Source organism: Lontra canadensis, unplaced genomic scaffold (genome assembly GCF_010015895.1).
Source record: "Lontra canadensis isolate GAN:19392208 unplaced genomic scaffold, GSC_riverotter_1.0 scaffold12, whole genome shotgun sequence".
NCBI lineage: Eukaryota > Metazoa > Chordata > Mammalia > Carnivora > Mustelidae > Lontra > Lontra canadensis.
In genome coordinates, this window is record NW_022631006.1 from 29,703,645 (window position 1) to 29,730,602 (window position 26,958).

At 40.7% G+C, this 26,958-nt stretch overlaps 2 protein-coding genes across 4 annotated transcripts in view; one reads left to right on the forward strand and one right to left on the reverse strand.

Annotated features, from left to right (window-relative positions):
• RPGRIP1 (RPGR interacting protein 1) overlaps nt 1-26,958 on the forward strand; it is an 88,297-nt gene that overhangs the window by 32,409 nt on the left and 28,930 nt on the right. The window contains exons 4-20 of one of the 3 annotated variants that reach the window (XM_032857017.1): nt 1,959-2,227; nt 3,362-3,452; nt 4,184-4,297; nt 6,411-6,516; nt 9,421-9,444; nt 10,341-10,487; nt 10,962-11,035; nt 13,679-13,824; nt 15,661-15,821; nt 16,236-16,379; nt 16,843-16,993; nt 19,236-19,688; nt 19,851-20,002; nt 20,451-20,793; nt 21,995-22,179; nt 22,456-22,659; nt 24,831-24,969. In XM_032857017.1, the coding sequence (XP_032712908.1) occupies nt 1,959-2,227; nt 3,362-3,452; nt 4,184-4,297; nt 6,411-6,516; nt 9,421-9,444; nt 10,341-10,487; nt 10,962-11,035; nt 13,679-13,824; nt 15,661-15,821; nt 16,236-16,379; nt 16,843-16,993; nt 19,236-19,688; nt 19,851-20,002; nt 20,451-20,793; nt 21,995-22,179; nt 22,456-22,659; nt 24,831-24,969 (2,903 nt within the window). Of the gene's footprint in view, nt 1-1,958; nt 2,228-3,361; nt 3,453-4,183; nt 4,298-6,410; nt 6,517-9,420; nt 9,445-10,340; nt 10,488-10,961; nt 11,036-13,507; nt 13,825-15,660; nt 15,822-16,235; nt 16,380-16,842; nt 16,994-19,235; nt 19,689-19,850; nt 20,003-20,450; nt 20,794-21,994; nt 22,180-22,455; nt 22,660-24,830; nt 24,970-26,958 lie in introns of those variants that run through there. The other 2 variants (XM_032857015.1, XM_032857016.1) reach the window with 2 other exon arrangements.
• On the reverse strand, nt 23,629-24,030 carry LOC116867346 (splicing factor 3B subunit 6-like). The gene has a single exon (XM_032857018.1). The coding sequence runs from the start codon at nt 24,028-24,030 to the stop codon at nt 23,653-23,655; it is 378 nt and encodes a 125-aa protein (XP_032712909.1). The 3' UTR covers nt 23,629-23,652.

Here is a 26,958-nt window from a genome sequence, read left to right on the forward strand (position 1 = left end):
GCCACACACACACCCCACCTCCAAGATCAGGACACTTAACCAACTGAGCCACACAGGTGTCCTGATATCTCAGTAAATCTTATCTACAGGGAATGTAGACTAGAGTGAGGCTAAAGCTATAATTGGTTAGAATAGCAGTTACTCATTAACCAGGAAAAGAAAATGTTTGGTATTTTGTGTGTGGCACAGTGACCTTGTTTTTGTCTGTGTTTAGACAAAATTATGCAATGGTCTCAGTGGCCTTGTCTGACATTGGTGTTCTGTGAGATTATGTCCAACAGGATAATAACATTGCCTAGCCGTGAGCACCAGGCCTGCTTCAAACAACACTGGGAACTGGTTATGTCAGATCAATTCCCCAATGTCAAGAGCAGCTTTTTGCTTTCTCACTGATAATCCCCAAGAGTGGTTCAGAGCTACATTTAGAATATTCAGGATATAGGGGCACCTGGATGGCTAGGTTGGTTAAGTGTCCGACCCTTTATCTTGGCTTAGGTCTTGGTCTCTGGGTCATGAGTTCAGGCCCTGCACTGGGCTCCACGCCCAGAATGGAGACCACTTTAAAAAAAAAAAAATGCACAGATACAGGCTTCTATTGTATGCCAGCCCTCTTCAAAGGGGAGATTCTTTTGCATTGTGGAGAACTCAAGAATCTGGTCAAAGCAGAAGGTTGCATAGGCCAAAAAATCTTACTTCTTGGTTGATAATCAAAAAGAAACCCTCGAGATTATAAATATTAAGTGGCTAAGTTAGATTCCATCCTCCTGACTCCCCTGGCTTTGGGCAAATTACCTGGCTATATTTCATGACTTGATTTCTCTATCTGGATGTAACGATATGTAATAATAGCTAACTCCTACAGTGCTTAGAACACACAGCACTGCTCTAAACACTTTACATATATTGATTTATTTAATCCTCATAACAATCTAATGAGGCAGGTGCTATCTTTATTCATAGATGAGGAAACTGAGCACAAAAGGTTAATGACATGCCAAAAACCACATAGATAGTATATCAGAATTGGCAGGCAGGGGTCACAGAATCTGATGGCAAGGATTGAAAGCATGATTTTAGGTCAAAATGACCTACTGTAGGTCAAAATGACAAATAGTGGGAGTGCCTGGCTACCTCAGTCTGTAGAGCATGCAATTCTTGATCTTGGGTTTGTGAGTTTGGATGTAGAGATTACTTAGGGAAAAAAAGATGACAAACAGTGATTGACTATCCACTATAAGTAAGGCTGGGTATATACTAATCGCTACTGAGGTGTATACTAGGGGCTGTGGAGGAGTAATCCTTAAAGTTGGGTGCATATACAGGGATGTGCAGACAAGTGGGATGGGGAAAGTAAATATTAAAATTTCTTCCTATATTTAATTATTTCCCCTTTAAAAATTCATCTTTTTTTTTGAAGATTTTATTTATTTATTTATTTCACAGAGAGAGAGAGAGAGAGAGCAAGAGAGGGACCACAAGCAGGGGGAGCAGGAGATAGAGAAGCAGGCTTCCTACTGAGAAGGGAGCCCGAAGTGGGGCTCAATCACAGGATCCTATTAGAAGGCAGAGGCTTAACAACTGAGCCACCCAGGGGCCCCTAAAAATTAGTCTTTTTATGTTGTAATATGAGCACAGTTTATTAGGACAGAAGTAAATGCATATAATTTAAAAATAGATGTACAAATAAATATATTGAGGAGTGCCCCAAACATTTTTTACTAAGATGATTATGTAATCATTGCAATAGAATGGACAAAGAGGGACACCACAGTGTTCCCTGCCCTCCAAGAGTTAACTGTGGATAGAAAATTAATTTTAAAGTATACATAACAGATCACAGTAGATAAATTTATATCACAGATCAGTTCATGATGATGTATCACCAAATCAACTGTAGAAATAATAACATAATTCACAGAAGGAGGAGCGATTCCCACTATCTCTACTTTTGCTCCTAGGATGAGGACAGCATTACTCCGGCTGACATCGATGGGCAGGAACATGAGGGCAGAGGTGGCAGAGGCAGAGCAGCCTGCTAGACCACGGCGGAATGCAGGTTGGCGGCAACCCCCCACCAAGCACCAGCGCCCCCTGACGCATGGGCTGCAACTGCAGTTCCAGCGTGTTGTCCCCCCTGCTCCCCGACGACGCTCGCAGCCTTGGGTCCACGTGGGACACAGACAGCTCCGCACTGCTGGTGCGCCAGCGCTGGAGAAACCCAAGAGAGGTGAGGTTCAGAACCAAGTTTCCAATAGCGCTGAAACCCTGGGAAGGATTGATGTGTCAGCCACATTTTCCTCCTCACTGCTTTATTTCACCCACCACCCCATTTTGTCCTTTTGTTCCCAGTGCTTTCTCCCTCCCTAAAATCTTGTTGTCCTGGGTGGTTTGCCAGGTTCAAAATTCTCACTTCAGCATGAAGTACTGCTGAGGAGAGAATCGGACAAGCAAAACAGGAATTTTGCTGCTTAAGTTCTGCAGTGGGCCTAGAAAGTAGATTAGAATTGACATTGATGTCCCTAGTCCAGTGTGAGTGGCAGTGATCTTAAGACCCAGAGGGCCCATGGGATCCTGGGCTAAGTGGCTGTGCCTCTAAAACTGGTCTTTTCGCTTTTGGGGGGAAGTGGACTCCTTTTGAAACTATGATCACAGCTAGGTCTCCTTCCAAGAAAAGTGCTCATACACATAGTCAAAACTTTGCATACAATTCCACCAGTCTAGGGATGTCCAAAGTCCATTTCTGAAGTCCAGGCCTAGAAGTCAGGCTATAAGTGAGCAATTGCAATTTCTCTTCTTCTTGTATTCTAAATGGCTGGGGTCTCTGGCTGCTGGAAACCCAACATTGAATTAAATAAAATGTTCTGTGTAAATTTCCTTCACCTAGCCCACCCACCGCATCGGAATGGGGTGTCTGTACTCTGGGGATTCAATGTTAGCTTTGTTTCGTATGGTTTTATATTTTCAAACTTCCTACTGGAGCCAAACGAATCTTTGCAAAAACAGCTAAAAGTAGAAAAATTAAGTGAGTCTAAGTTCCATTTCAGTTTGACTTCATCATTATTGAGTACCAGGTACATACCAGACGCCAGAGATAATGACACATTAGAGTTAGAAACACAGTCCCTTTCTTCTTTGCACCTTTCTTCTTTCCACTTATACTCTCTTACTTGGCAGATTGTGGTACCGCTGGCTTAGTAACTCTGTAGTTGCATATCTTTGCAAGAGTAGACTGAGAACCTCTCCTCTGGGATTAGTGATCCTTATGAGGATTTCCCCCAGGTCTCAAGGCTCTCTACTTTTAGCAGTTGGTGTTCTGGAGAAATTCTGTTGCAGAGTCTGCATCTTCTGTCTAAACTTTTAGGGCCTAGTGACAGGCTGAGCTACACAGCCCCTCCCACATACAAGAACCATGAGACAAATGGGAAGACCAGAGGTGAAATATCCAGTGAACTGTGAGTTCTTTTCATTTATCCTGCACTGTTACACTTTCAGCTTTAATTGGAAATACATCATTTAGGGAACAAGTGAATGTTGGCATTTTCAAGTCTTCCCAACATAATCAGAGAAGACGAAAGTGCACCCTTGGTCAAATGTCAACTTTATTTGCTTAAAAATGGGAAATAATCGGGGTGCCTGAGTGGCTCAGTCAGATATGCCTCTGCCTTCAGCTCAGGTCATGATCCTAGGGTCCTGGGATCGAGCACTGCATCTGGCTCCCTGCTCAGTGGGAAGCCTGCTTCTCCCTCTCTCACTCCCCCTGCTTGTGTTCCCTCTCTCTCTGTGTCAAATAAATAAAATCTTTTAAAAAAAATTAGAAAAATGAGAAATAACCATCTGTCTTTGAAGGAAAGGCAAATAAGGCCCTTTCCTTAATTGAAGGTATTCCCTCTCTTTCCCTTCCTATTTTTCTCCCTTAGATCATAATTCATTTATATTTCTGTTTGACACTTGAAAGCTGTATTTGGTAAGATTATCTATCACACATATCAAAATTACTAACTCCTCTAACTTGTCTTCATCCATGTGAAAACTCAGTTCTAAACCCCTGTAAGAACAGTTTCTATTTCTTCTTTTTTGTGTGTAATGTTCCTAATTATAAGAGTGTAATTTCTTTCAGCAAAGTTATAATTACTACTAAACTCATTGGTCTGTGCATGCTTAGCTGTGCTCATATTATGACCAGCAATACTATGCTAGTGGAAGAACAACCCAGGTCTCCTGAGAAAATGTGGTCCAAAGATGAAGATTTTGAACAGAGAAGCTCTTTGGAGTGTGCTCAGAAGGCCACCGAACTTCGGTAAGAGTGTGGCATTCCATGCCTCAAGCCATATGAGCTGAAAAAGTAAGAGATTCTTATTTGTATCTTTACTCTGCCAGAGGAAAGGAGAATGCTTGGAATTCAATTCAGTTTTAAATTCAATCTGAGAAATAGATGTGGATTCCCATGTGGGTTAAGAAATGATGCACCGAAAGAGAATGTTTATGTGTATTAGAAGATCTACTGTTTTATATCACAGAAGGAAAACTTTTTTTTTTTTTTTTTTTTAGATTTTGTTTATTTGAGAGAGAGAGAGAGAGCATGAGAAGGGTGAGGGTCAGAGGGAGAAGCAGACTCCCTGCCTAGCAGGGAACTCGATGCAGGACTCGATCCTGGGACTCCTGGATAATGATCTGAGCCAAAGGCAGTCGCCTAGCCAACTGAGCCACGCAGGCGCCCAGAAGGAAAACTTTTTCATCCCCGTCATCAGATAGGGGTTCTCAGCACTCACTGAGCATCAGTTTTTAGAGAATATTTTTTTAAAGTAGACTTTATTTTTTAGAGAAGTTTTAGATTCACAGCAAAACTGAGCAGAAAGTACAGAGACTTCCCATATACTGCTCATCCCCACACACCACACACTATCAATATCCCATACCACAGTGGTATTTTTGTCACAGTGGCTGAACCCATACTGACACATCATTATCACCCAAATTCCATAGCTTACCGTGGGGTTCACTCCTGGTGTTGCACGTTCTGTGGGTTTGGACAGATGTATAAACATGTATCCACCATTGTAGTATCATAGAGAGTAGGTTCATTGCCCTAGACATCCTCTGTGCTCTGCCTTCTTATCCCTCTCTACCACCTTACCTCTGGCACCACTGATCTTTATGATTTTGCCTTGGCCGGAATGTCATATAGTTGGAAAAATACACTATACAGTCTTTTCAGATTGGCTTCTTTCACTTAGCAATATGCATTCAAGTTTCCTCCATGTCTTTTCATGACTTGATAGCTCATTTCCCTTAGCAATGAATAACTTTCCATTGGATGTACCACAGTTCATCCATTCACCTACAAATGACGTTTTGATTACTTCCAAGTTTTGGCCATTATGAATGAAACTGTTGTAAACATTCATGTTCAAACATAGTTTTCAATCTGGAGACCTTTTAAAACCAAGAAGACTAGAGGATTGGTGGGTGGATGGGGTCGGTTAAATGGGTGATGGGTATTAAGGAGGGCACTTGTTGTGATGACTATGAATGTTGTATGTAAGTGAAGAATCACTAAATTCTGCACCTGAAACCAATATTACTCCGCATGTTAACTAACTGGAATTTAGGTAAAAAATTGGAGGAAAAATAAAAGAAATGTTCTATTCCAAAAAAGACAATATTGAGAAAATAAATGATATGCGAGGTAATACAATATCAAACTACCACACAAAAATAATTAAATAAAATCAAAAGCTTGTGTATCTTATAATACAGTTTATTTCATATAAACAGATCCTGAAAATTTAAAAACAAACAAATCCACAGAAACCTGGGCCCCACCCCAGAGATTCCTTTTCAATTATTTCAATTATAATAATTATTCAATTATTTCAATTACTCCTTTTCAAGCAGTATAGGTTGTAAAGATTTCCCCAGATGATTCTAATAAGCAGCTAAGACTGGGAATCACTGAGATAGAGCCTAATGAACCCAAATCCACCTCATTACATAGAAATAATAAAGAAAATGTGGTCTCCTAGGTTGAGAAATAATAATCTTCCCCTGTGTTTCCCTCCATATCCATACCTTTCTGGTTTCTCTAAGGAGACAGGACTCAGACTCAGCTGGACTTTACAAGGTTGAGAAATTGTGAGCACCATAATTTTAAAAATTGTTATTATGTTTTCTCATAACACAGACTTTAAGGTTGGTGGTGTCTCTGTTGAATCCCAGCTCTTATGAGGGGAAATGGGAGAGAGGAGATTATTTATTGGAGTGTACATTTGCTTCCTACTTCTGGTATGCTGTGGGTGAGATAGAAAGGCAAGAGGCAAGAGGAAGATACTCTTATTTGGTGCAGTATTGAGAGGGGAGATGTTTAATTCTGTCCATTCACAGAATGTCTTAACACTGTTTTCTTTCTTCAGAGCTTCCATTAAGGAGAATATAGAGCTGATTCGGCTTAAGAAGCTCTTACATGAAAGGAATACCTCATTGGTAGCAACAAAAGCACAGTTAACAGAAGTTCAAGAGGTGAGCTGCCAGGGCAGGCCAGTGTGGGATGGCCTGGAATACCCTCAAATCTCAGACCTCTGGTGTCCTTGGCTGTTTGAGAAGCCCTGCTGGGCCCAATCAGGCATCCAGTTCCAGTGGGAACTGTATGTCGCCAGTTTGGGGGAAAAGAGTCAGTATTTTCTCCATTGCATACATGGAAGACCACAACTAAGAGCAATTAAATTGTCACACAACTTATAGGGAAGATTCAAATCCAAGCCTTGCAATTCCGAGTCCATTCTGCTTCCAATACCCCATTATCTCTCTTTTAGGAAGAAGGCTCAAGCTCTGCCTTCTAAGGTAGAATTAAGTGGAGTTAACCTGAACCAGAGTTAAGGTCCCAGCCAAGGGCCACAGCAGAATGTAATTAAGGTGGGAAGCCAAGAGCAGGCCCAGGGGAAGGGAAGGAGACTAGTCTTTACTGAGGACTCTCCATGTGCTGGACTCTGTCCAGTTGCTTACAGTCATGATCTCATTTAAGTCTGACAACAACCCTCAATGTAAGTACATTTAACGAATGAGGGAACTGAGACTCAAAGAAGTTAAGTAACCTGCGTAAGTCATAAAAATACTTATGTGGGCAGAGCAGGCTTTGAGTCCAGTTTTATCTGGCACCAAGGCTTATGCTCTTTTCTCATTACCACATAAGAGAAATTCATATATGGATGGTGGAAATGGGGCATCAAGGGTCTAAGTGATAGATCAACACCATTCTTTTATTGACTAAATATGTATGGAGTACCAGGAACTGCGCAAAGCACTGGGACACAAAGATTACAAAGTAAAACAGCTCCTACCTTCAAGGAACTTACCAGAGCAAGAGAACAAGTTGTAAACAAATACAGTTATCCAAGTACAGGGTATTGGCAGGAACACAAGAGACACGAGAACACAGAAGTCAGCTCTTCCAGAGAATGAAGTGCAGGATCCAGAAAGGGTTCATAAAGGAATATACTCATGAGGCAAATATTGGGATACTGAAAGATTAGCTGGTGTTAATAAGTGTGCAAGAGAGGGGAGGGTTTTCCAGGAGAGGAGAGGTATAAGCCAGGGCACAGAGGTGAAAAACATCAGGGACCAGATCATGAAAGCCTAATCAGGATTTTAGACTTTATCGAATAGACAGTGGGAAGCTGAAGAAAGATTTGAAACAAGTTGATAACATGATCAGTTTTTTCCCCCAAAGAGATTACTTTGCCTTTTTTTAATGTTTGAAGTTTTTTGAAATACATTTTAATAAAGAAATGGTACTTTAAAAAATAATGATTAACTCTGGGGCACCTGGGTGACTCAGTCAGTTAAGTCTGCCTTCGGTTCAGGTCATGATCCCAGAGTCCTGGGATCAAGCCCCACATCGGGCTCCCTGATCAGCAGGAGGCCTGCTTCTCCCTCTCTCACTCTCCCTGCTTGTATTCCCCTCGCTGTCTCTTTCTCTGTCAAATAAAAAATAATGATTAACTCTGAGTAGTAGAGTTATAGAGGACTGATATAGTCTTTATATTTTTCTGAAATTTTCAACTTATTGAAAATCACAAAACCAGAAGGAAAGATCATCTGGCAGTGGAGTGAATAATACAGGTTGGCTGATACACATAAAGTGATCAGGTAAAAGATGACTGCAGTGGTCCAAGAGAGACAGATGAGGGTCCCAACCAAGGCAGTGAGAGAGGCCCACAGAGAAAGGACTATATTGGGAACTTCCAGGAAGTAAAAGAATGGACTTCATCACCAAAAGGGTAGAGGAAGATGGGAAATGAAAGATGATTTCTGGGTCTCTGCATGAGCAAGAAGATGATGGTGGTATCTTTCATCTAGATTGGCTGCAGTTAGCACTGCCCTGGTTACTTCTGTTCTAATGGGAATAAAAGGCATCTTCACAAGGTCAACCACCAAACCTGTGTTTCAGAGAGAACTATGCACATGCTTGTATTCTTTTGACTTGGTTAATTTTGGTAGCACTTACAGAATGTGGAAACACGGGAAGGAAGATAATATAAAATTGTATGGGCAAACAGCAACATTTGTAGGATTACATTTTTTTTAAAACCCCATCTATTCCTTCATCACATTAAAGGAAAAAAGGAAGCAAGCCATTCTGAATCCTTACCCATGTTAGTTGTAGTGGTAGAGATGAGCTAAAATGGGGAGTAATCACCCACAATTGTTTAAAATGTAGGTTTTACTATTTGTTTTTCTCCAACAGTTTGCCTTTTTAGTCATCCTTTCTCTTGATCCCTTAGCATTAAATATGGTGGTCAGTAGCACAGACTCTTGAGTCAGACAAGCTGAGGTAAAATACTGCCTCTGTCTCTTGATAGCGCTGTGACTGAGCAAGGGACTTAACTCTCTGAGCTTTGGTGTTTCATTTTTTTTTTAAGATTTTATTTATTTATTTGACAGAGATTACAAGTAGGCAAGCGAGGCAGGCAGGGAGAGAGAGGAGGAAGCAGGCTCTCCGTGGAGCAGAGAGCCTGATGTGGGGCTCAATCCCAGGACCCTGGGATCATGACCTGAGCCAAAGGCAGACCCTTAACAACTGAGCCACCCAGGCGCTCCTGGAAAGAAAACTTTCTGAAGCATGCTGAGTAAAGGATTGCACCTACTCTGAAAATAAATATTTTTCTTGGATATTCCACCAAATGCAATACAAATGTGAATAAATGACCCTTCATGCTTTTTGAAAGAAATTGCATCATCTGTTATGTTCACAAACATAAAAAAAGTAGCAGCAATTAGTAAACAAGTATACAAATTGACTTGATTTATGAGAATTTTTAAATATCTCTTAAACTAACCATTTAAACATTTGTATTACAGAGATAAATATCAAAACGAATATCAGGTTGATAAATCAGTGGAACAACATGTATTTCTTTCTTTCAGGCATATGAAACTCTGCTCCAGAAGGTACAGAAGATTCCTTGAATCTCTGTTTCTTAGTAGTAAGAGGAATAAAACCCAGATAAATTTGTATTAATCTTTAAATACCATAACACCAGAATTTAGCCAAGTAAATCGAAGTTATTATGACCTAAAATTTCTATTAAGACAAATGTCCTATTACTATGATCAGAAGATATTTATTGTGGCATTTTCATTCAGCTGAAATATGAGATCTGAAATACATGGCATAGTATTTTTCAGCCTATTCCTAGAGAGAATTATATAGTATTTGTTCAGAAATTCCAAAGAGTATTCCTCTAGCATGTATGAGGTTATGAAATGTAACAACGTTATTGCATACCTTCTCTGATGTTCTTAAATGTTCAGCACCATTCACTCCTGTGAGTGGGGGGCAGGTGAATGGCCTGGCTAGGTGAATGGCCATGATTAAAAGTTACTAAGTCAGAGTTCCCAGCATGAACAGCCACAGCTGTTCCTCGCCAGAGGTGTTCACCAGAAAAAATGCGTACTTAACTGCTTGAGTGAACATGTCACTTTGTTAGGTGCAAAGGGAAGAGTGTATCACCCTAAGAAGCGTTCAGATAGCTTAGAATGTAAAGGCAGCTACGAAAAGTTCACTTCACTTAGAGCCAGTGTTTAATTTGGACCTTGGGAAAATTTATGCTCCAGCTATGCATCATAGTTTCCTGGAATGGAAAATCCTCACTAACAGGGAAACAATAATTCCCGAGAAATACTAGAGTGATAGACAATGCCAGTCTACAGTGCAAAGGCACTGTGCTATTAATCAAAGTCATTCTTCTTGAGATCCACTAGGGAATGCTAGAGTTGCTGGTGTCTTGAGACCATTTTTGCTGAGTGATAGGACCATTCCCAGAGCAACTTTCCTTTTGCCCCAGAATCAGGGAATCCTGAGTGCAGCCCATGAAGCCCTCCTTGGGCAAGTGAATGAGCTCAGGGCAGAACTGAGGGAGCAGAGCAAGAAGGCTGTGAGCTTCAAGAGCCAATTGGAAGATGTGTCCATCCTGCAGAGAACACTGACGGAGGTAAATAGCAATACTAATTGAAAGGTAGCATCCGTTATAAGTTACATTCCAATTCCAGAGATATTAAAAAGTGTATTTTACCAACACTATGGCTATTTCATTTTTTCAAATGAGAAAAATGAGGCTCCAGGTGGTTAAGTAATTTGCTCAAGATTACACCATTAGGGGAAAAACTGGGAGTTATAGTTGTGTCTATTCTCCAAAGTTTTTGCTGTGTTATAATGTTCTGCTGCTGCTTTCACAGTAGAAACCCAGACACCTTGAAAATGTGCTTCAGAGAATCCTCATTATTTCCAAAAAAATTTCTATCACAGCAGTTGCTTCAAGTCTTACTAGTTGAATGGCTCCTCATAGATGTGAGACATGAACATAGAAAGCTTCCCATCCAGGCCCCACTCTGCTACAGAAAGGGGAGACATTTTCAAGGTGATAGGTGTTACAATTTTATTTCAGGCACTCTACTGTGATTCTTAGTTTCAGGAGAGAGTTGAAGATTTGGAAAAAGAACGAAACCTGCTGAATGACAATTATGAAAAACTCTTAGAAAAGTGAGTACCAAGTTTGGGTCCCAGAGCACTATTTGTTACAAAAGACAATTATAGAAAAGTGCCCTCACATTCTAAAATAATGCCTACTGTGGGTAAGGGAATGCTGGTACTCAATACTGTTAGTGAGAATATAAAGTGGCACAGTCTGTTTGGAAGGGAATTCAGTGCTATCTATAGAAATGTGAAACATGCATAAACATGTATTTGCAAAGATAATGTATAATAAGAATGTTAATTACTACATTGTTACTAATAGTAAAAAAAAAAGTGGAAACATCCAAATTTCCTTTGATAGGGATTGATTAAATAAATAATGTTGCATCCCCACAATTAAATACTATGATACTGTTAAAAATGAGGTAGACTTATATGTCTAAGATAGATTATTAAAAGAAAAGTTGTAACAGAATATATTAACTTTGACTTAGTTTATGGGGGATTTGTGTGTGTGTGTGTGTGTGTGTGTGTGAGAGAGAGAGAGAGAGAGAGAATCAGCAAACCCCTCATGAGATGAAAGGATTGGAGTAGGGTGAAGAGGCACTTTCACTTTTAATCTTTATACTTCTGTATCTTTTAAATTTTTTCACAACAAGCATATATTAATTTATTAATTTTAAAATTTAAAATACCTGGAAGTTGGGGCACCTGGGTGGCTCAGTTGGTTAAGCATCTGCCTTTGGTTTAGGTCATGATCCCACGGTCTTGGGATTGAGCCCTGTGTCAAGCTTTCTGCTCATTGGGGAGCCTGCTTCTTTCTCTCCCTCTGCCTGCCACTCCCCCTGTTTGTGCTTTATGCTCTCTCTGTCTATGTCAGATAAATAAATAAATAAAATCTTAAAAAAAAAAAAAAAACCTGGAAGTTTAGGGGCATCTAGGTGGTGCAGTTGGTTAAGTATCCTCTTCTTTGTTTTGGCTTATCTCTTGATCTCAGGGTCATGAGATTGAGCCCCACATCAGGCTCCAAGCTCAGCCCAAAATCTGCTAAAGACTCTGTCTCCCTCTCTCTCTGTCCTCCCCAGCCCCCCTCAAATAAATAAATCTTTTTCTTAAAAAAATTTTATTTATTTATTTGACAGAGAGATCACAAGTAGGCAGAGCAGCAGGCAGGGAGAGGGGGAGGAAGCAGGCTCCCTGCTGAGCCGAGAGCCTGATGTGGAGCTTAATCCCAGGACCCTGAGACAACTACCCAAGCTGAAGGCAGAGGCTTAACCCACCAAGCCACCCAGGTGCCCCTTTAAATCTTTAAAAATAAAATAACATAAAATACCTGGAAGTTTAAAAAATAGTTGAACATGCCTTCTGACTCAGTTAAAGGCAGTAGGAGATAGATTTGGGAGATTGGTATGGGAGCCTCCTGGGAATATCTGATGCTCTTCAACCCAGAGAAATGAAGTGGTATAGGGATTATCCACTTTGAAGACTCTGTGTAACAAAACATTACTATTAGCTTCTTCACTTAATCACTCAGAATGTTTTCTGCTTGGATCATCATGTAATATATAGCTAGGAAGTGCCAAGAACTTTTTTTTTTTAAGTGGTCTACACATCCACCATGGGGCCCATTGTAGTGCTCGAACTCATGACACTGGGGAGATCAAGAGTTGAAGACTTATAGACTGAGCCACCCAGGCTCTCTGAGAACTCTTACTACTAGCTGAAGCAAGTTGTTTTTATTTTTTTATTTTTTAAAATTTTATTTATTTGTCAGAGAAAGAGATTGAGAGAGTGAGCGAGCACAAGCAGGGAGAGCAGCAAGCAGAGGGAGAAGCAGGGAGCCCAATGTGGGACTCGATCCCAGGTGCCTGGGACCATGACCTGAGCTGAAGGCAGATGCTTTAACCAACTGAGCCACTCAGGCGCCCAGTAAGTTGTTTTTAGACCACATTTATTCAAATGAAAAATAGGAAAAGACCTCTGCAGAAGTAATAACTTGATTATCAATGTCACTTCACTTACGTAAATTATCAAAGACAGATTGTGTGTGTTTTACACTCAAAATGGGCCTGCTCTGACAGCTAGTTACAGTGCTGTGTGGGGGTATAGCCATTGAAAAGGTTAGTTCCTGCCCTTCAGTGTAGTAATTTATAATCTAGTTCGAAGGCAAATATTCTCTAAACCAGCCATTGGTGAAGATATATAGAAGAATAGAGTAGGGAAAAGAGGAGTATTTTGTTCCTCATTTCTCTGAAAGTTTAAGTAACCTCTGCACCCAACATGGGGCTTGAACTTACAACCCCTCAGTCAAGAGTCATGTGCTCTTCCGGGTGATCCAGCCAGGTGCCTCTGTTCCTCATTTTTAATTCAGCAGGCCTGAGAATGTCTTGGTACACAGTACCTGAAGAAAGCCATCATGCTGGAGAAGTTCCTTGGGAGATAGATGGGATTTGGGTTGTTTGCTCAGTGGGATATCTGAGACCCAAACAGAAGTGATACTAAGGAACTCCTCAATAGGGCCCAAAAGTTCCAAGGCAGTTGGTAAATGACAGTTACAGAGAAAGCGGGGACAGAAAAACATGTAGGGGAATGAATGATGCGCTAGGCCCAGGAGATGCTGAAACTGTGTAATAAAGCCGTCACATCACATACTTTTGAGTATTTATCTGACAACTCTCTCCTCGCTCCTTACTTGCTTCCCATTTTCAGCATGTTGGACAGCAGTAATCAGCCTCACTGGAGCACTGAGCTCGCAGGAGAACAGCTACAGCAGAAAGTCTGTCAGTTGCAGGACCAGCTGGACGCTGAGCTGGAGGAGAAGAGAAAAGTCTTACTTCAGCTGTCCAGAGAGAAAGGTAGGTCAGGCTGTGAAGACCTTTCCTCAAGTGAGGCATCTTCTACGTCTGGTATGGGAGAAGGGAACTTGGGTCAGCATTTTTCCAATCCCCTCACCTGATACTATTTTTGTGTGCATCAGGGATAACTAGAATAAGAACACTGGCAATCAGATCAGATTTAAATCAAGAAAGCATGACACCTGCCTCACATGCAGAGGTTTTTATATGTAAAGTTTTCATTTGAGAGGATGACTACTCTTAATTTTATTGTTTTTATTTATTTACTTGCTTTCTAAGAGAGAGAGAGAGAGAGAGAGAGCCAGGACAGAGGGAGAGGGAGAGAGAGAATCTTAAGCAGGCTTTGTGCCCAGCACAGAGCCTGAAGCTGGGCTCGATCTCACGACTCTGAGGTCTTGACTTGAGCCAAAATCAAGAGTAGAATGGGTGCTCAACCAACTGAGCCACCAAGGTGCTCCTTAAATTTATTGTTTTTAGACATTCACTTTATTTATTTATTTTATTTATTTATTTATGCCTTTTATTCTTACTAATTATTTTAGAGGTGACTGGGAATCTTGCTTTTTGATTTATTTTGTTTTAATGCCTGATGCCTCAAACTGCAAAGCAAATTACTGCTCCTGGTTACCATTTCCATTTCCCCCATCTTAACTCTGAGATCATGGTAGATAGTTATTCTGAAGATTTTTAAATACTGTCAAAGAGACCTTTGTCTTACTTCTTTTTGCTAGGCTGGACCTTGATATCTAGTCATATCAAAGTTAGGTTTCATTAGATTCTAGTATATTCACATAGAAGAGTGAAGGAAAAGAAATATGACATCAAGAAAAACAGAGATAGGAACCATAAAGGGATAAAACCCAAAAGCACATCCTAAGGACCTTATAGTATGTATGAGATATAAGTGAAGTATTATAAAGACCTTGGGATAATCTAATCTAAACTACCCCCTCTAATGCATGCTAATGAAGTGATCACACTAAACAATGATCACCTTGCTTCCCTGAAACACCCATACTCATCCACCCAAACACGTGCATGCAGAAATGCCCAAATGCCCATTCTCCCTCCCTCCAGGTCAGGGTGGGAGTGAGAGAGGTGCCACAGGAAGCCAGTAGCATGGAAGTCAGAATGGAGCTGGGGAGGAGTTGGAGAGATACCATTTTGGCTGGTGCTAGCAAAAAGTTTGCACTGTAGGGTCACCTGGGTGGCTCAGTCAGTTAAGCATCTGTCTTTGGCTCAGGTCATGTTCTCAGAGTCCTAGATCAAGCCCTGTGTCAGGCGCTCTGCTTGGTGGGGGAGTCTGCTTCTGCCTTCCGTTCTTCCTCTCCTCCCCACCTCATCCTCTCTCTCTCTCTCTCTCAAATAAGTAAATAAATGAACTCTTTAAAAAAAAAAAAGAAAGAAAAGTTTACATTGTAGAACTGCCTGCCTGACTCAGCTGGTAGAGTATGCAACTCTTAATCTCACAGTTGTGAGTTCAAGCCCCACATTGGGTGTGGAGCCTACTTAAAGTTAAAAAAAAAAAAAAAGTTTGCACTAACCCAGTCAAGTGGCTTTGTTTGCTGCTGCTGGTGGTTTTGGTGTGTTTTTTTTTCTTTACAGTTCTGCAGGTCTTTTTTGTTTTGTTTTTGGAGTCCAGTGTCAGCTCAGTTTTCTGGGTCAATAAAGCTGGAACCCCTTTGTAGAAATAAGATGGAATTGGCTTCTCTAAAGGTAAATTTATAAAATAAATTAAACATGAGTGGGAAATTTAATTCGCACTTGGTCCAGCTTTAAGTGTGATTACTGCTAACTACAGAGTTTCAACTTTCTGGATGGATTTTTCTCCTCCAGCTCAAAACAGGGATCTGCAGCTTGAAGTCACCAATCTGCTTCAGAAGCATAAGCAGGAAGTAGAGATCCTCCAAAATCAAGAGACAATTTCCCAGTCTCCTGACAGGCAATCTGAACCAGCCACTCACCCAGCTCTATTCCAAGAGACCACTCCAACAGAGGTAAGAGCCTGTCTAATCAAGCAAGTTCCTAAACAGAGGGATCCCCTTTATAGTGGGATCTCTGGCAAATATCCCTGGAAGAGATGATGCTTGAAAGCAGTCTTCAGAAGGCTGTGAGATAGATTCATGAGCTCCACACATTTTTGCCACCCTTTACCGCTCACAGCATTTAGAATGCTTTTTCAGATGAGGACTTGAAATGATCTGCTGAAGAGCAAACCGCCATTAGAGGCTGTGTAACTTACTGGGACTACTGAACATGAGCAACTAGGGGAGAAATCCCTTGTGAAGGGACACAGCCCCCTTTTACTCCTGCTGCTGGTATTTTATTATCCCTGACAACTGCTTTGAGAATAGTTATTCCCGTGCCTCTCATATTTCTACTCCCTTTTACCCATGCTTTTCTCACAATAGCCCTGTGAACCAAAAAACCAAGAAGAAAAGAAACTGTCCCAGATGTTAAGTGAGTTGCAGGTATCACATGCGGAGACGGTGCTGGAACTAGAAAAGACCAGAGACATGCTCATTCTGCAGCGCAAAATCAACGTGTGCTATCAGGTGCAAGAAAAGGTGGTACAGGAAGGGGGTAGATAAATGGGTACTTGGGGACCACTTCCATGCTGGGAATGAAGTGAGGCCCAAGTTTCCAGGGCTTTTACGAGGCGGTATGCTGCCATGTGCAACACAGAATGTGCCGTCGTTCGACGCACTTGAGGACTCGGGCTTGCCCGTGGCACCTTGGCAGTAGAAGCCGGTGAAGGGGCCAGCTAATGAAAACAGCAGGTATGAATCTTCTGGGTTCCAGTTTCCCCAGAATCAGGAAACTATTATCCTATGGCACCAATAGCACAAATGGTCCCAGAGAAGTATGTGGTGACCCCAGGATTTTTTCTAGTGGATCAGTTTGTCCTGTTAATGAGATAGTGGAGTCTCCTTTAGCTGAACAAGTGCCACCTTTTTATCTGGGCCCTTTGGTGCTGGGCCACTTAGATAGAAAAGTTCAGACGTCATTTTGTTTCAGGAGGAACTGGAAGTGATGATGACAAAAGCCAATAATGAAAATAAAGATCACAAAGAAAAACTGGAGAGGTTGAATCGACTGCTAGACCTCAAGAACAATCGTATCAATCAGCTGGAAGGTATTTTGAGAAGCCATGGCCTCCCGCTATCCGGCAAGTCTTAGTCCTTTGTTCTCATTTTGGACCCGTCACGTAGCTAATGCCTGTGCTGTCTCTGTGCACCTGCCTGGAAGGCGGCCCTTTGCGTCTCGGCATGAGACATGTCCCTCCTGTTCTTTGTCCTGCCGTCTTTGGTGTTTTCATATGTGGTTAACGGCTTCTTTTCCTCTTTCGTGTCAGTGTCTTCCTCTGATTCCTCTGGAGAGTTTCAAGAGGGCCCAGCAATTACTGAATCTGTTTTGAGAGTGGAGAGCACATCACTGTCAGCTCCCAGGGTGGTATAACACACTCCCTCTCTCAAGATTTTTTCCTCAACCCGGGCCAATATAGAGCTTTATCATTCATCTTTCATCATTCTTTTCTGTGGCTTGTCTCTAAAAGTCTCTGAATTCTTTGTTGCAGTTTGAGGATGTTGACGTGACAGGGCAGCTGGCCGGACACTTATGCAAATTTCAAAGTGCGGTACTTCCTTCATTTAGTAGAGTCACTGCTGACCAGGAGCTGGTCTCAGTCTCACCTGTCAAGGATATTGGCTTTGTATTAGACTCAATTTTCAGAGACCTGACTCACACTAACCAAATTCACCAAAGGTCGATATTTAAATCAGAATGTTCATTTATTATTTTATAATAGTGGCCATTTCATTGCTGCCATGAGAATATCTAGAACTACTGTTCAGGGCAGCCCTCTCTCTGGAAAGCAGAATCAGGAAGCAGCTCACTTAGTGAGCATGGAACTAGAATAAAGGGAGACGGGTCATGCTGGGTCATGATTTATCCATGCCAGGACGAGTCTGTTAAAAAGTCACTGCCATATAACAAAGGAAATCCTCCCTTGGATTGAAATTCTCATGTCTTTCACATTCAGGGTCTTTCTCCTGGGACAGTGCAGGATAAATACTCTTTATCTACATCTGAAGACTCATTTGCTTTAATTTATAGTTCTTTCATTCCTGGTAAGATCAAAGAGTTTTTCATATGTTTACCAGTTATTTGTATTGTGTCTTTTGAGGATTGCCTGTTTCTGTCCTTTACCTGTTTCTTGATAGCATTTTATTCATTTGTAGAATTTCTTTATATGCTAAAGTTATTAGCCCTGGGTCATGTAATGCAAAACTTTAAGTCTAGTTTAGTTATGTTAATCTCATCAGTTAAGAAACCATTAATCTAATCTTTGTGTTCCATTTATTTTGGGCAGGAAAACATTCTGATGTATTCAAAGTATTTTTTTCTACTACATTAACTCTTAATATAGGAATTTCATCATTGACACATTGTGATGATTCAGATACTCCCCAATTTGAAGCAGAGTATATATCAGAGTTTCTGACTGGTGGATATGGGAGGTAATGCACAGATTTGGTAGACTGTCTTACATATCTTTTCATCCCTTTGCCAATATTTTCAACCTATTTCCAGAAGTTTCCTCTCCAGCTTTTTACTCCATTACTCTTTAACTTAAGTGGATTTTTTTTCTTTTCTTTTTTTTGGCTACCTTATGTTGGAACCAAATTCTTAAGAGAATGAAGATGCTTTTTTTTTTTTTAAGATTTTTATTTGTTTATTTGACAGACAGAGATCACAAAGAGGCAGAGAGGCAGGCGGCGGGGGGTTGGGGTGGGGGAGGCAGGTTCCCTACTGAGCAGAGAGCCCAATGTGGGGCTCGATCCCAGGACCCCAGGATCATGACCTGAGCCGAAGGCAGAGGGTTTAACCCACTGAGCCACCCAGGCACCCCCAGAATGAAGATTCTTGTGACTCACCTGGCTAGCAGGGAAATCATTTCTTGGTAGAGCCCAATGTCATGTACGAGGCACTATGACTATAACTTGGTATTCTCTTGATCACCCACATCCCAGATTTTTGGAAATACTCCTATTTTGTGTTTCTGGTGCTTCTCTGTTAGAATTAACAATTCATCGAACCTTGTAGTTAGATAAAACAATGACATCTGTAGATGAAATTGTGCCTCCAGTGTTTTCCTGAACTTAGCATTTACTTTCCAATCATTCATTTTGTACCTTATCTCTAAAGCAGGGCATGAGTTAGTAGGCTGTCAGAATTCAAAGCTCCTGGCTGCCATTCTTTTGCTTTTCCTTTTGAATTACATGGTGTCTCAAAATCATCAACAATGTGGACTTTCATCATGATTTTTATTCTCCTTCTGTCCAACTTATTTTACCCTAAGGAAGAGCTCTCTATGCTTTAATGGATGGGCAGTTTTCTTTTCCCTCTAGAACAGCTCAGAGATGTGGCTTATGGCACCCGACAGTTGTCCTTATGTCTGGAAACACTGCCAAGTCATGGAGATGAGGAGAAAGTGGACATTTCTCTGCTGCATCAGAGTGAAAATCTTTTTGAACTACACATCCACCAGGCCTTCCTGACATCTGCTGCCCTGGCCCAGGCTGGAGACACTCAACCTACCACTTTCTGCACCTATTCCTTCTATGATTTTGAAACACACTGTACCCCACTAGCTGTGGGGCCACAGCCCCTCTATGACTTCACCTCCCAGTATGTGGTGGAAACAGATTCCCTTTTTTTGAACTACCTTCATGGGGCTTCAGCCCGGCTTGATCTATACCAGGCCATAGCCAGTGAGCACCACACTCTTGCAGCTGCGTGGATTTGCTTTCAGAGGGTACTAGAGACTGTGGAGAAGGTCCATGGCTCTACCACACTTACTGGTAAGTGCTGTCAGCTTCCCACAGCTCCCAGAACTAATGTGGAATTTCCCAGAGTCTATAGCTGCTCTTCTGGTGGTTTCCCATTTTCTTCCTCTGCCTTTATTCTTAATCCTTGCCACACCATCTGTATCCTCCATGCCTTTCATACCTTCTGCTATCCAGGAGCCAGTGGAGAAGACTTTGGGGTGTTAGAATACTGGATGAGGCTGCGCTTCCCCATAGGACCCAGCCTACAAGCAGGCAATAAGCGGAAGAAAGCTCAGGCCTACCTGTCAGCCAGTGTGCTTGGAGTCTGGGAGGCCCGGGAGGATAAGGTGAGAAGAAGGATGTGCTCAAGCATCTCAGAGGAGCCACAGCCAAGCGGTTCATGAGAATATCTCAATCTTCCACTCTTAATAAGTATTTGCTGAATGTGAATGAAAGAGAAAAACTGTCGTGCCACAACCAGTCCAGATTCTTTCCTTGGTCAGGCTTGGGTGTGAAATGAAATCATACCCTTGGAGCTAGCTGCCTCCCCTGCTGTGAACAAAATAGCTTCCCTATTGCGTTCTCTAAGATAAGGCTTGAGGGCCAGCACCTCTCTCAAATAACTATCTGCCAGAGCCAGTTTGCAGGCAGGTGAAAGTCATTAGGTTTCTCCGTGACCCAGTCAGAATTCAACAGTTCCTTAGGTATAGGCTTTTCCTCATCAAGGGTGCTGGGGTTCAGCTACAACTCTCTCAGCTTGCCCTTTTCCTTCATCCAAGACCAACATCTTTCCAGTCCAGATTGGAGACTTGGAAGCATCAGAATGAGTTGCGGGTGGAAATCATCAGATGCTACGGCCTCCGGAGTCGGCGGCTGGGAACCCAGCCCAGTCCATACGTCATGTACCGCTTCTTCACTTTTTCTGACCATGACACTGCCATCATTCCAGCTAGTAACAATCCCTACTTCAGAGACCAAGCTCGATTCCCAGTGCTTGTGACCTCTGACCTGGATAAGTATCTGAGGCGGGAGGCCCTATCTGTGTACGTTTTTGATGATGAAGACTCAGAGCCTGGCTCATACCTTGGCCGGGCCCAAGTGCCCTTGCTTCCACTTGCACAAAACAAATCCATTAAAGGTGGGAGTTCAAGATTATTACATCTCTCTTTTCTCTGCCCAGTGTTGTCTTCCTATCTTACTTTTCTTTGATTACTTGCTTGCAACAGTCTCTTAAAAAACCTGCTGAGAGAGGACTTTAGAATATGGTCAAGAGCAACAGAGCAGAAGACTGGTGCCTCACTAATCCTATAGAAACATTGGCTGCTTCTGTTTTTTGTTTGTTTGTTTGTTTTAGCAGCAAAAGCAAGATTCTTAAGTGGGTAGAGCCACCAGCCTAAAGTCCACACATCCATCTCTGAAAAAACCTTTTCTGACTCTAGTGGTTCCTAGTATTTGTGTTTACTTAAGGCCTGTTATTTCTTAGCCCATGATGAGATACTCTAAGCTATGTCCTTAATACTCTCCCGTAATTTTCTTGCTTCTTTTAAGCACAAGTTAGACTTTCATGCCACATCATGAAAAATTTCTTGAACCTTTTTTCCACCAATATGGAGCTGACATGAACTTAGGAAGGGTCGACTCTGGTTCCAGTATTGGGAGGGTGAGGCAGGGGTATCAGTGCTCTCATTACCAAGTATGGATGGGTATAGCCAGTACCAACTATGTTTAACAAGCTTCTGGATGTTCCAGAAAGTGTGTGAGGAGGCCTCCCTCCTTTCAATACCATAGAACTAAAAAACAAAACAAAAAAACCCAACACCTTTGCTCACAACTCATTCTTTACCAAAAAGATGAGGCAGTATGGACAATCTGTTAAATTGATCAGTATTACAAATCAGAAGCCTAGCATTTAGAAAAAGCTGTTTTGCTGAAATTTTCTTGGCTTTTGTTATTTTAGAAATAGGGACTACTTAAGTGTAGATAATGGTTTCTTTGGTCTACCTAAGACTTAGCAAGCATTAGGTAACAGTAATAATAATGCAGACATGTTTATTGGCTGGGTGACTGATGACAAGCAAGATATACCTTTCCATATGTCTTTTGACTATCACTTCCTGAAACCTGGAGCTACCCATCTTCCCCTACAAATATTCTAAGTGAATATTAATATTCACTGCTATTTTATGTTACTTCTGAGTGTATTATCATCATGCTTATGTAATAGATATTAATGACAAACAAAATATGGTAAAATTCAAAATTGGGGAATAGATAATGTGCTGGTAAATCCTTGCCTGCTTCATGTGATCAGATCTTATTAATGTCTGTGTATGTCTCAGGTGATTTTAACCTCACTGACCCTGCGGGGAACCCCAATGGATTTGTTGAGGCACAACTGGATTGGAAGTCTTTCTACCTACCGCCAGAGAGCTTCCTGAAACCAGAAGCTCAGCCTGAGGAGAAGGACACCAAGAACAGTGTAGAGATCTCATCTGAAGAGGAAAAGTCTTCATTTTCTCCCCAGGTAGCAGATCTCCACCAGTCCTGTGGAGCATTTTTGAGGAAAGCAGTATTAAAATTGTAGTAAAGAAATGCCTTCTGTGTAATGTCACATGTTTGGCAAACTTATTCTGCATCCCTCATAGTGCCGTGAGCCTACCGAGGAAGCAAAACCCTGGGTTTTATTGTTGGGAGGAGAGAGAGATGGCATCTCTCAGCTCTGTGGCAGGAGAGACGTGAAGTCTCATGCTAGGCTGTTAAACTCTCATCTTGTAAGGCTGTCTGTGATCCTTCTATTTAGGACCAGATGGCATTTGCTGAAATTCCCATTGAAGCTGGCCAGTATCAAGCTAAGCGAAAACCTCCACAGGTAGGAGAAAGAAAGGAAAGGGAACACCAGGTTGCAAGCTACTCGAGAAGAAAACATGGCAAAAGAACAGGCGTCCAAGGGAAGAACAGAATGGAATATCTTAGTCGTAACATCTTAACCGGAAATACACTACAAGTAAGGCCTTAGAAACTCTACAGAATTAAAATATGGGTTTTAGGGTCCCCAGATATATTATTCTCAGGTAGAAGCAGACACCCAAAATAAGCGGTAATCATGGTTTTTTTGTGGCCAGCATATGTTTCCTCAAACACAAATAGCTTAATTAAATTCTGAACTATTCATTTCAGTGTAATTTAGTTTAACAGCTTATGGACTCTGCAATTTATACTGAGAATTTTACCAGTCTACCTCAACTATAGTCAAAGTAAGTTAAAGAACAAGTAGTTATTGGGGCGCCTGGGTGGCTCAGTGGGTTAGGCCGCTGCCTTCGGCTCAGGTCATGATCTCGGGGTCCTGGGATCGAGTCCCGCATCGGGCTCTCTGCTCAGCAGGGAGCCTGCTTCCCTCTCTCTCTCTCTGCCTGCTTCTCTGTCTACTGTGATCTCTCTCTGTCAAATAAAAAAATAAAATCTTTAAAAAAAAAAAAAAAAAAAGAACAAGTAGTTATTGAACAACTACTATATGCTTGATACTATCTTTTCTTCATAGGAAACTGGAGTAAAGTTACTATGTAACACCTAAAAGTATATGAGATTGTAAATATGTATTTTATGATTAAATAAAATGATTATATATTATAATGTATACTGTATCGGTTGCATAATTACATTTATATATAATTATTTTATGAAATGATTATAATTATACTATATATATATATACAGTTGACCCTTGAACAACATGGATTTGAGCTACGTAGATCCACTTATACATGAGGGTTTTTTTCCATAAATACAGTATTATGAATGTATTTCACTTCCTTATAACTTTTTTCCTAATTTTTTTTATAAGTTACAAGTTTATTCCCATAACATATTCTAATACATATCAAAGTTTCAAGAAGGTTCTTTTGAATCTCAAATAAGAAATTACAACATTCAGCTTTAATTAAAAATAGGAAAAGGGTGAAGATGGTCATTTAGTCTAAAATGAAAATGCAGAAAATGTTTATTTTGGTTGATCTGTGTTGATGCCATATTTCTCCTTGAGAATCTTCAGCTGCTCTTCCTTCCTTTTTGTGTCCATCTTCTGAAATGCCCTGTTGGCATTATAGTACAAAACCACCAGGTATCTGTTATAAACATTGAATCCTGAAAGGTTATTACATACATTCTTGGCATCAAACATACCTCCATAGACCACGTAAGCTGTTCCTCTAGTTTTGGGTGTGTTTCCCACTTGGGTTTGATGAATAGGACCATATGTCCCAAATATGTCATATATTTCTTCAGCTGTGATTTTGTATGGTGAATTTCTTATGTATAAAACCCAGTTTACTTCAGGTGGAAGTCGAATGTTCCCCCTCTTGGCTGCTTTCATTGCCATCTGGGTGGGCTGATAAGGTTGCCGCAGCAAACACTAGCATTCCTCTGGACACCTCTGGAGCTCTACTCTTTTTTTTTTTCCCAAATTTTTATTTAAATTCTAGTTAGTTAGCATACATGTAATTTTGGTTTCAGGAGTAGAATTTAGTGATTTATCACTTACATGTAACACCCAGTACTCATTGCCACAAGTGGACTTCTTAATACCCATCACCCATCTTCCTCTCTCCATCAACCCTTATTGTTTCTCTTTTGTTTGTTCTCTATTGTTAAGAGTCTCTTGTGGTGTCCTTCCCTCTCTTTCTTTCCCTTCCCATACGTTCATCTTTTTGTTTCTTAAATTCCACATATGAGTGAAATCATATGGTATTTGTCTTTCTCTAACTGACAGACTTCACTTAATATAATACACTCCAGCTCCATCTACATTGTGGCAAATGGCAAGATTTAGTTCTTTTAATGGCTGAGTGATACTCCATTGTATATATAAACCACATCTTCTTTATCCATTCATCAGTCAATGGGCATTTGGGCTCTTTCCATAGTTTGGCTATTCCTGATAATCCTTATGATTTTCTTAATAACATTTTTCTCTATCTTCCTTTATTGTAAGAATATAGTATATAATACATATAACATACAGAATGCATTAATCAACTGGTAAGGTTTCTGGTCAATACTCAGTTATCAGTAGTTCAGTTTAGAATGGGGGCCAGAAGTTATATACAGATTTTTGGTGCCCTTAACCTCCATGTTGTTCAAGGGCCAACTGTAATTATATTTGTTGTCTTTATTCTGAAGCAGGTGAACTACACTGAATGGAAGTTCTCAGGGCTTAAGGGCTCCAGAGATGATGGTTTAAAAAATCAGCAAAAGGAAGAGGAAATGACATCATCCCACTCAGCAGTGCTGCAGAAAGAAGCCCTAAATCCTATAAATGGTATTGTCTTTTTAAAATCTAATTTCCTGTTTAATCATTAGATTATTTTCTCAAGCCAGTTATTATTTTCATCTTGCATTGATAAACTTTTCATGGAAAATGAGTACTGAAGATCCTAGGCTTAGTTTTACATTACAAGTGTGCGGGTTAGGCCAACCAAGTCTGGAGTTCTTAAAGTAGCTTTCTGTGTATTTCAAGTTAGTTAGCTTGCCAGTTTAGTTACCTAGCAAGTATTTCTTGTGTGTTATAGTTACAAAGAAATAGGAAAAAGAGTGTGGTTGGCTTGTGATGTTGATCCAAATTTTTTTAATTAAGGCAAAGCTTTTTTGTGTTACAGTGAAAGTAGACATGGTTTCAGGTTATAGTAAGGGGAAACTACATAATTCAGACCAACTCCTGCATTGATGACAACCAAAAAGGTGAAGTTAATATATTTTTTAAAGATCTTAACATTTCTTAAAAGCATTAAATAGTCCATAAGAGAGGGAAGAATTACCTAGCTCAATCAGGGAGATGACTGAAGCTCAGAGAAGTGAGCTGGTACTGCTTCAGCTCTGAGACATTTCCAGTCTCAAAGAAGTAGTAGAGAGACAGAATCGTGCTTTTGGTGGACTTTTGGGGTGGAGAAAGAGGATGTAGTCTGAATCTGGTATCTGCACAGCATAGGAAGATGTCTACTCTGGGCAGAATTGCCCACTTTGGTCTAGGACTCAGAAGTCAGCACCAGGCTGAGTCTCTTATGTTCTGAGAGGTAGCACTGTGCTCTGGGCACTTGCAGGGCTAGAGACAAGGGCTGACCCAGTGCCCACCAGGACTCCAGATACCAGAATTATCAGACAGTGCTTGCTAGCTTCATGGAGATAAAAGCTGAACTTTAAAATGTCAACAAAGAACTGGAGCTATGAAAAAAATTGAGATCATAAGTTTTTAAAAAAACTTTGTCTTTAAAGAATTTCAAACTTATGTAAGAGCTGCATGACTAGGACAGAAAAATTCATATACATACAAATTCACACAAATTCACCAACTTCTAGCATTTTTCCCACTTTCCGCTTTATCTTTTAAGCATTGGAGAATAAGTTGTACATCTCACCTCCCATTACTGCTATATTTCAGCAAGAAAAAGGAAATTATATGACCACATTCAAGTTATCAAGTTTGCAAACTTATCATAGATACATAGTACCTGATGTCCAGTCCATTCTCAGAATTTGCTGGTTGTACCAATGATGTCCATTATTAGCAGTCTTTTTCCCCCTTATCTAACCCAGGATCATACATTGCATTTGGTTATGTCTCTTCAGTTTCCTTTAATCTAGAACAGTTCCTCATCTTCATCTTTCCTGACAAATGACATTTTTGAAGAGTATAGGTGAGCTGTTGTGTAGAATGTTCCTCAATTGGATTTCTCTGATGTTTCTCTATTGTTTGGATTTCTCTGATGTTTCTTTGTAATTAAATTCAGGTTATAAATTTTTTTTACAGGAATACCACAAAAGTGATATTGTGTCCTCCTCATTCTATCACATTAGGAGGTACATGGTGTCAGTTTGTCCCATTATTGGTGATGTTAACTTTTATCACTTGGTGAAGAAAGCATCTGCCAGATTTTTTTAAAAGTTATCATTTTTACCTCTGTAATTATTAAGTAATCTATGAGAAGATATTTTGAGACTATATAAATATCATTTTCCTCATCAAATTTCACTTGATAATTTTGGCATTCATTTATAGTCGTTTTTGCCCGAATCACAAAGACTTTACAAAAATACGTTGCAAAATTGTAAGTGTATCAGTAGAAATTATAGAACTGGGAAGCCTGGGTGGCTCAGTAGGTTGGGCAGCTGCCTTCAGCTCAGGTCATGATCACAGGGTTCCTGAATCAGGCCCCACGTTGGGCTCCTGCTGAGTGGGAATTCCACTTCTCCCTCTCCATCTGCCTCTCCCCCTGGCTCACATTCACTCTCTCTGTCAAATAAATAAATAAAT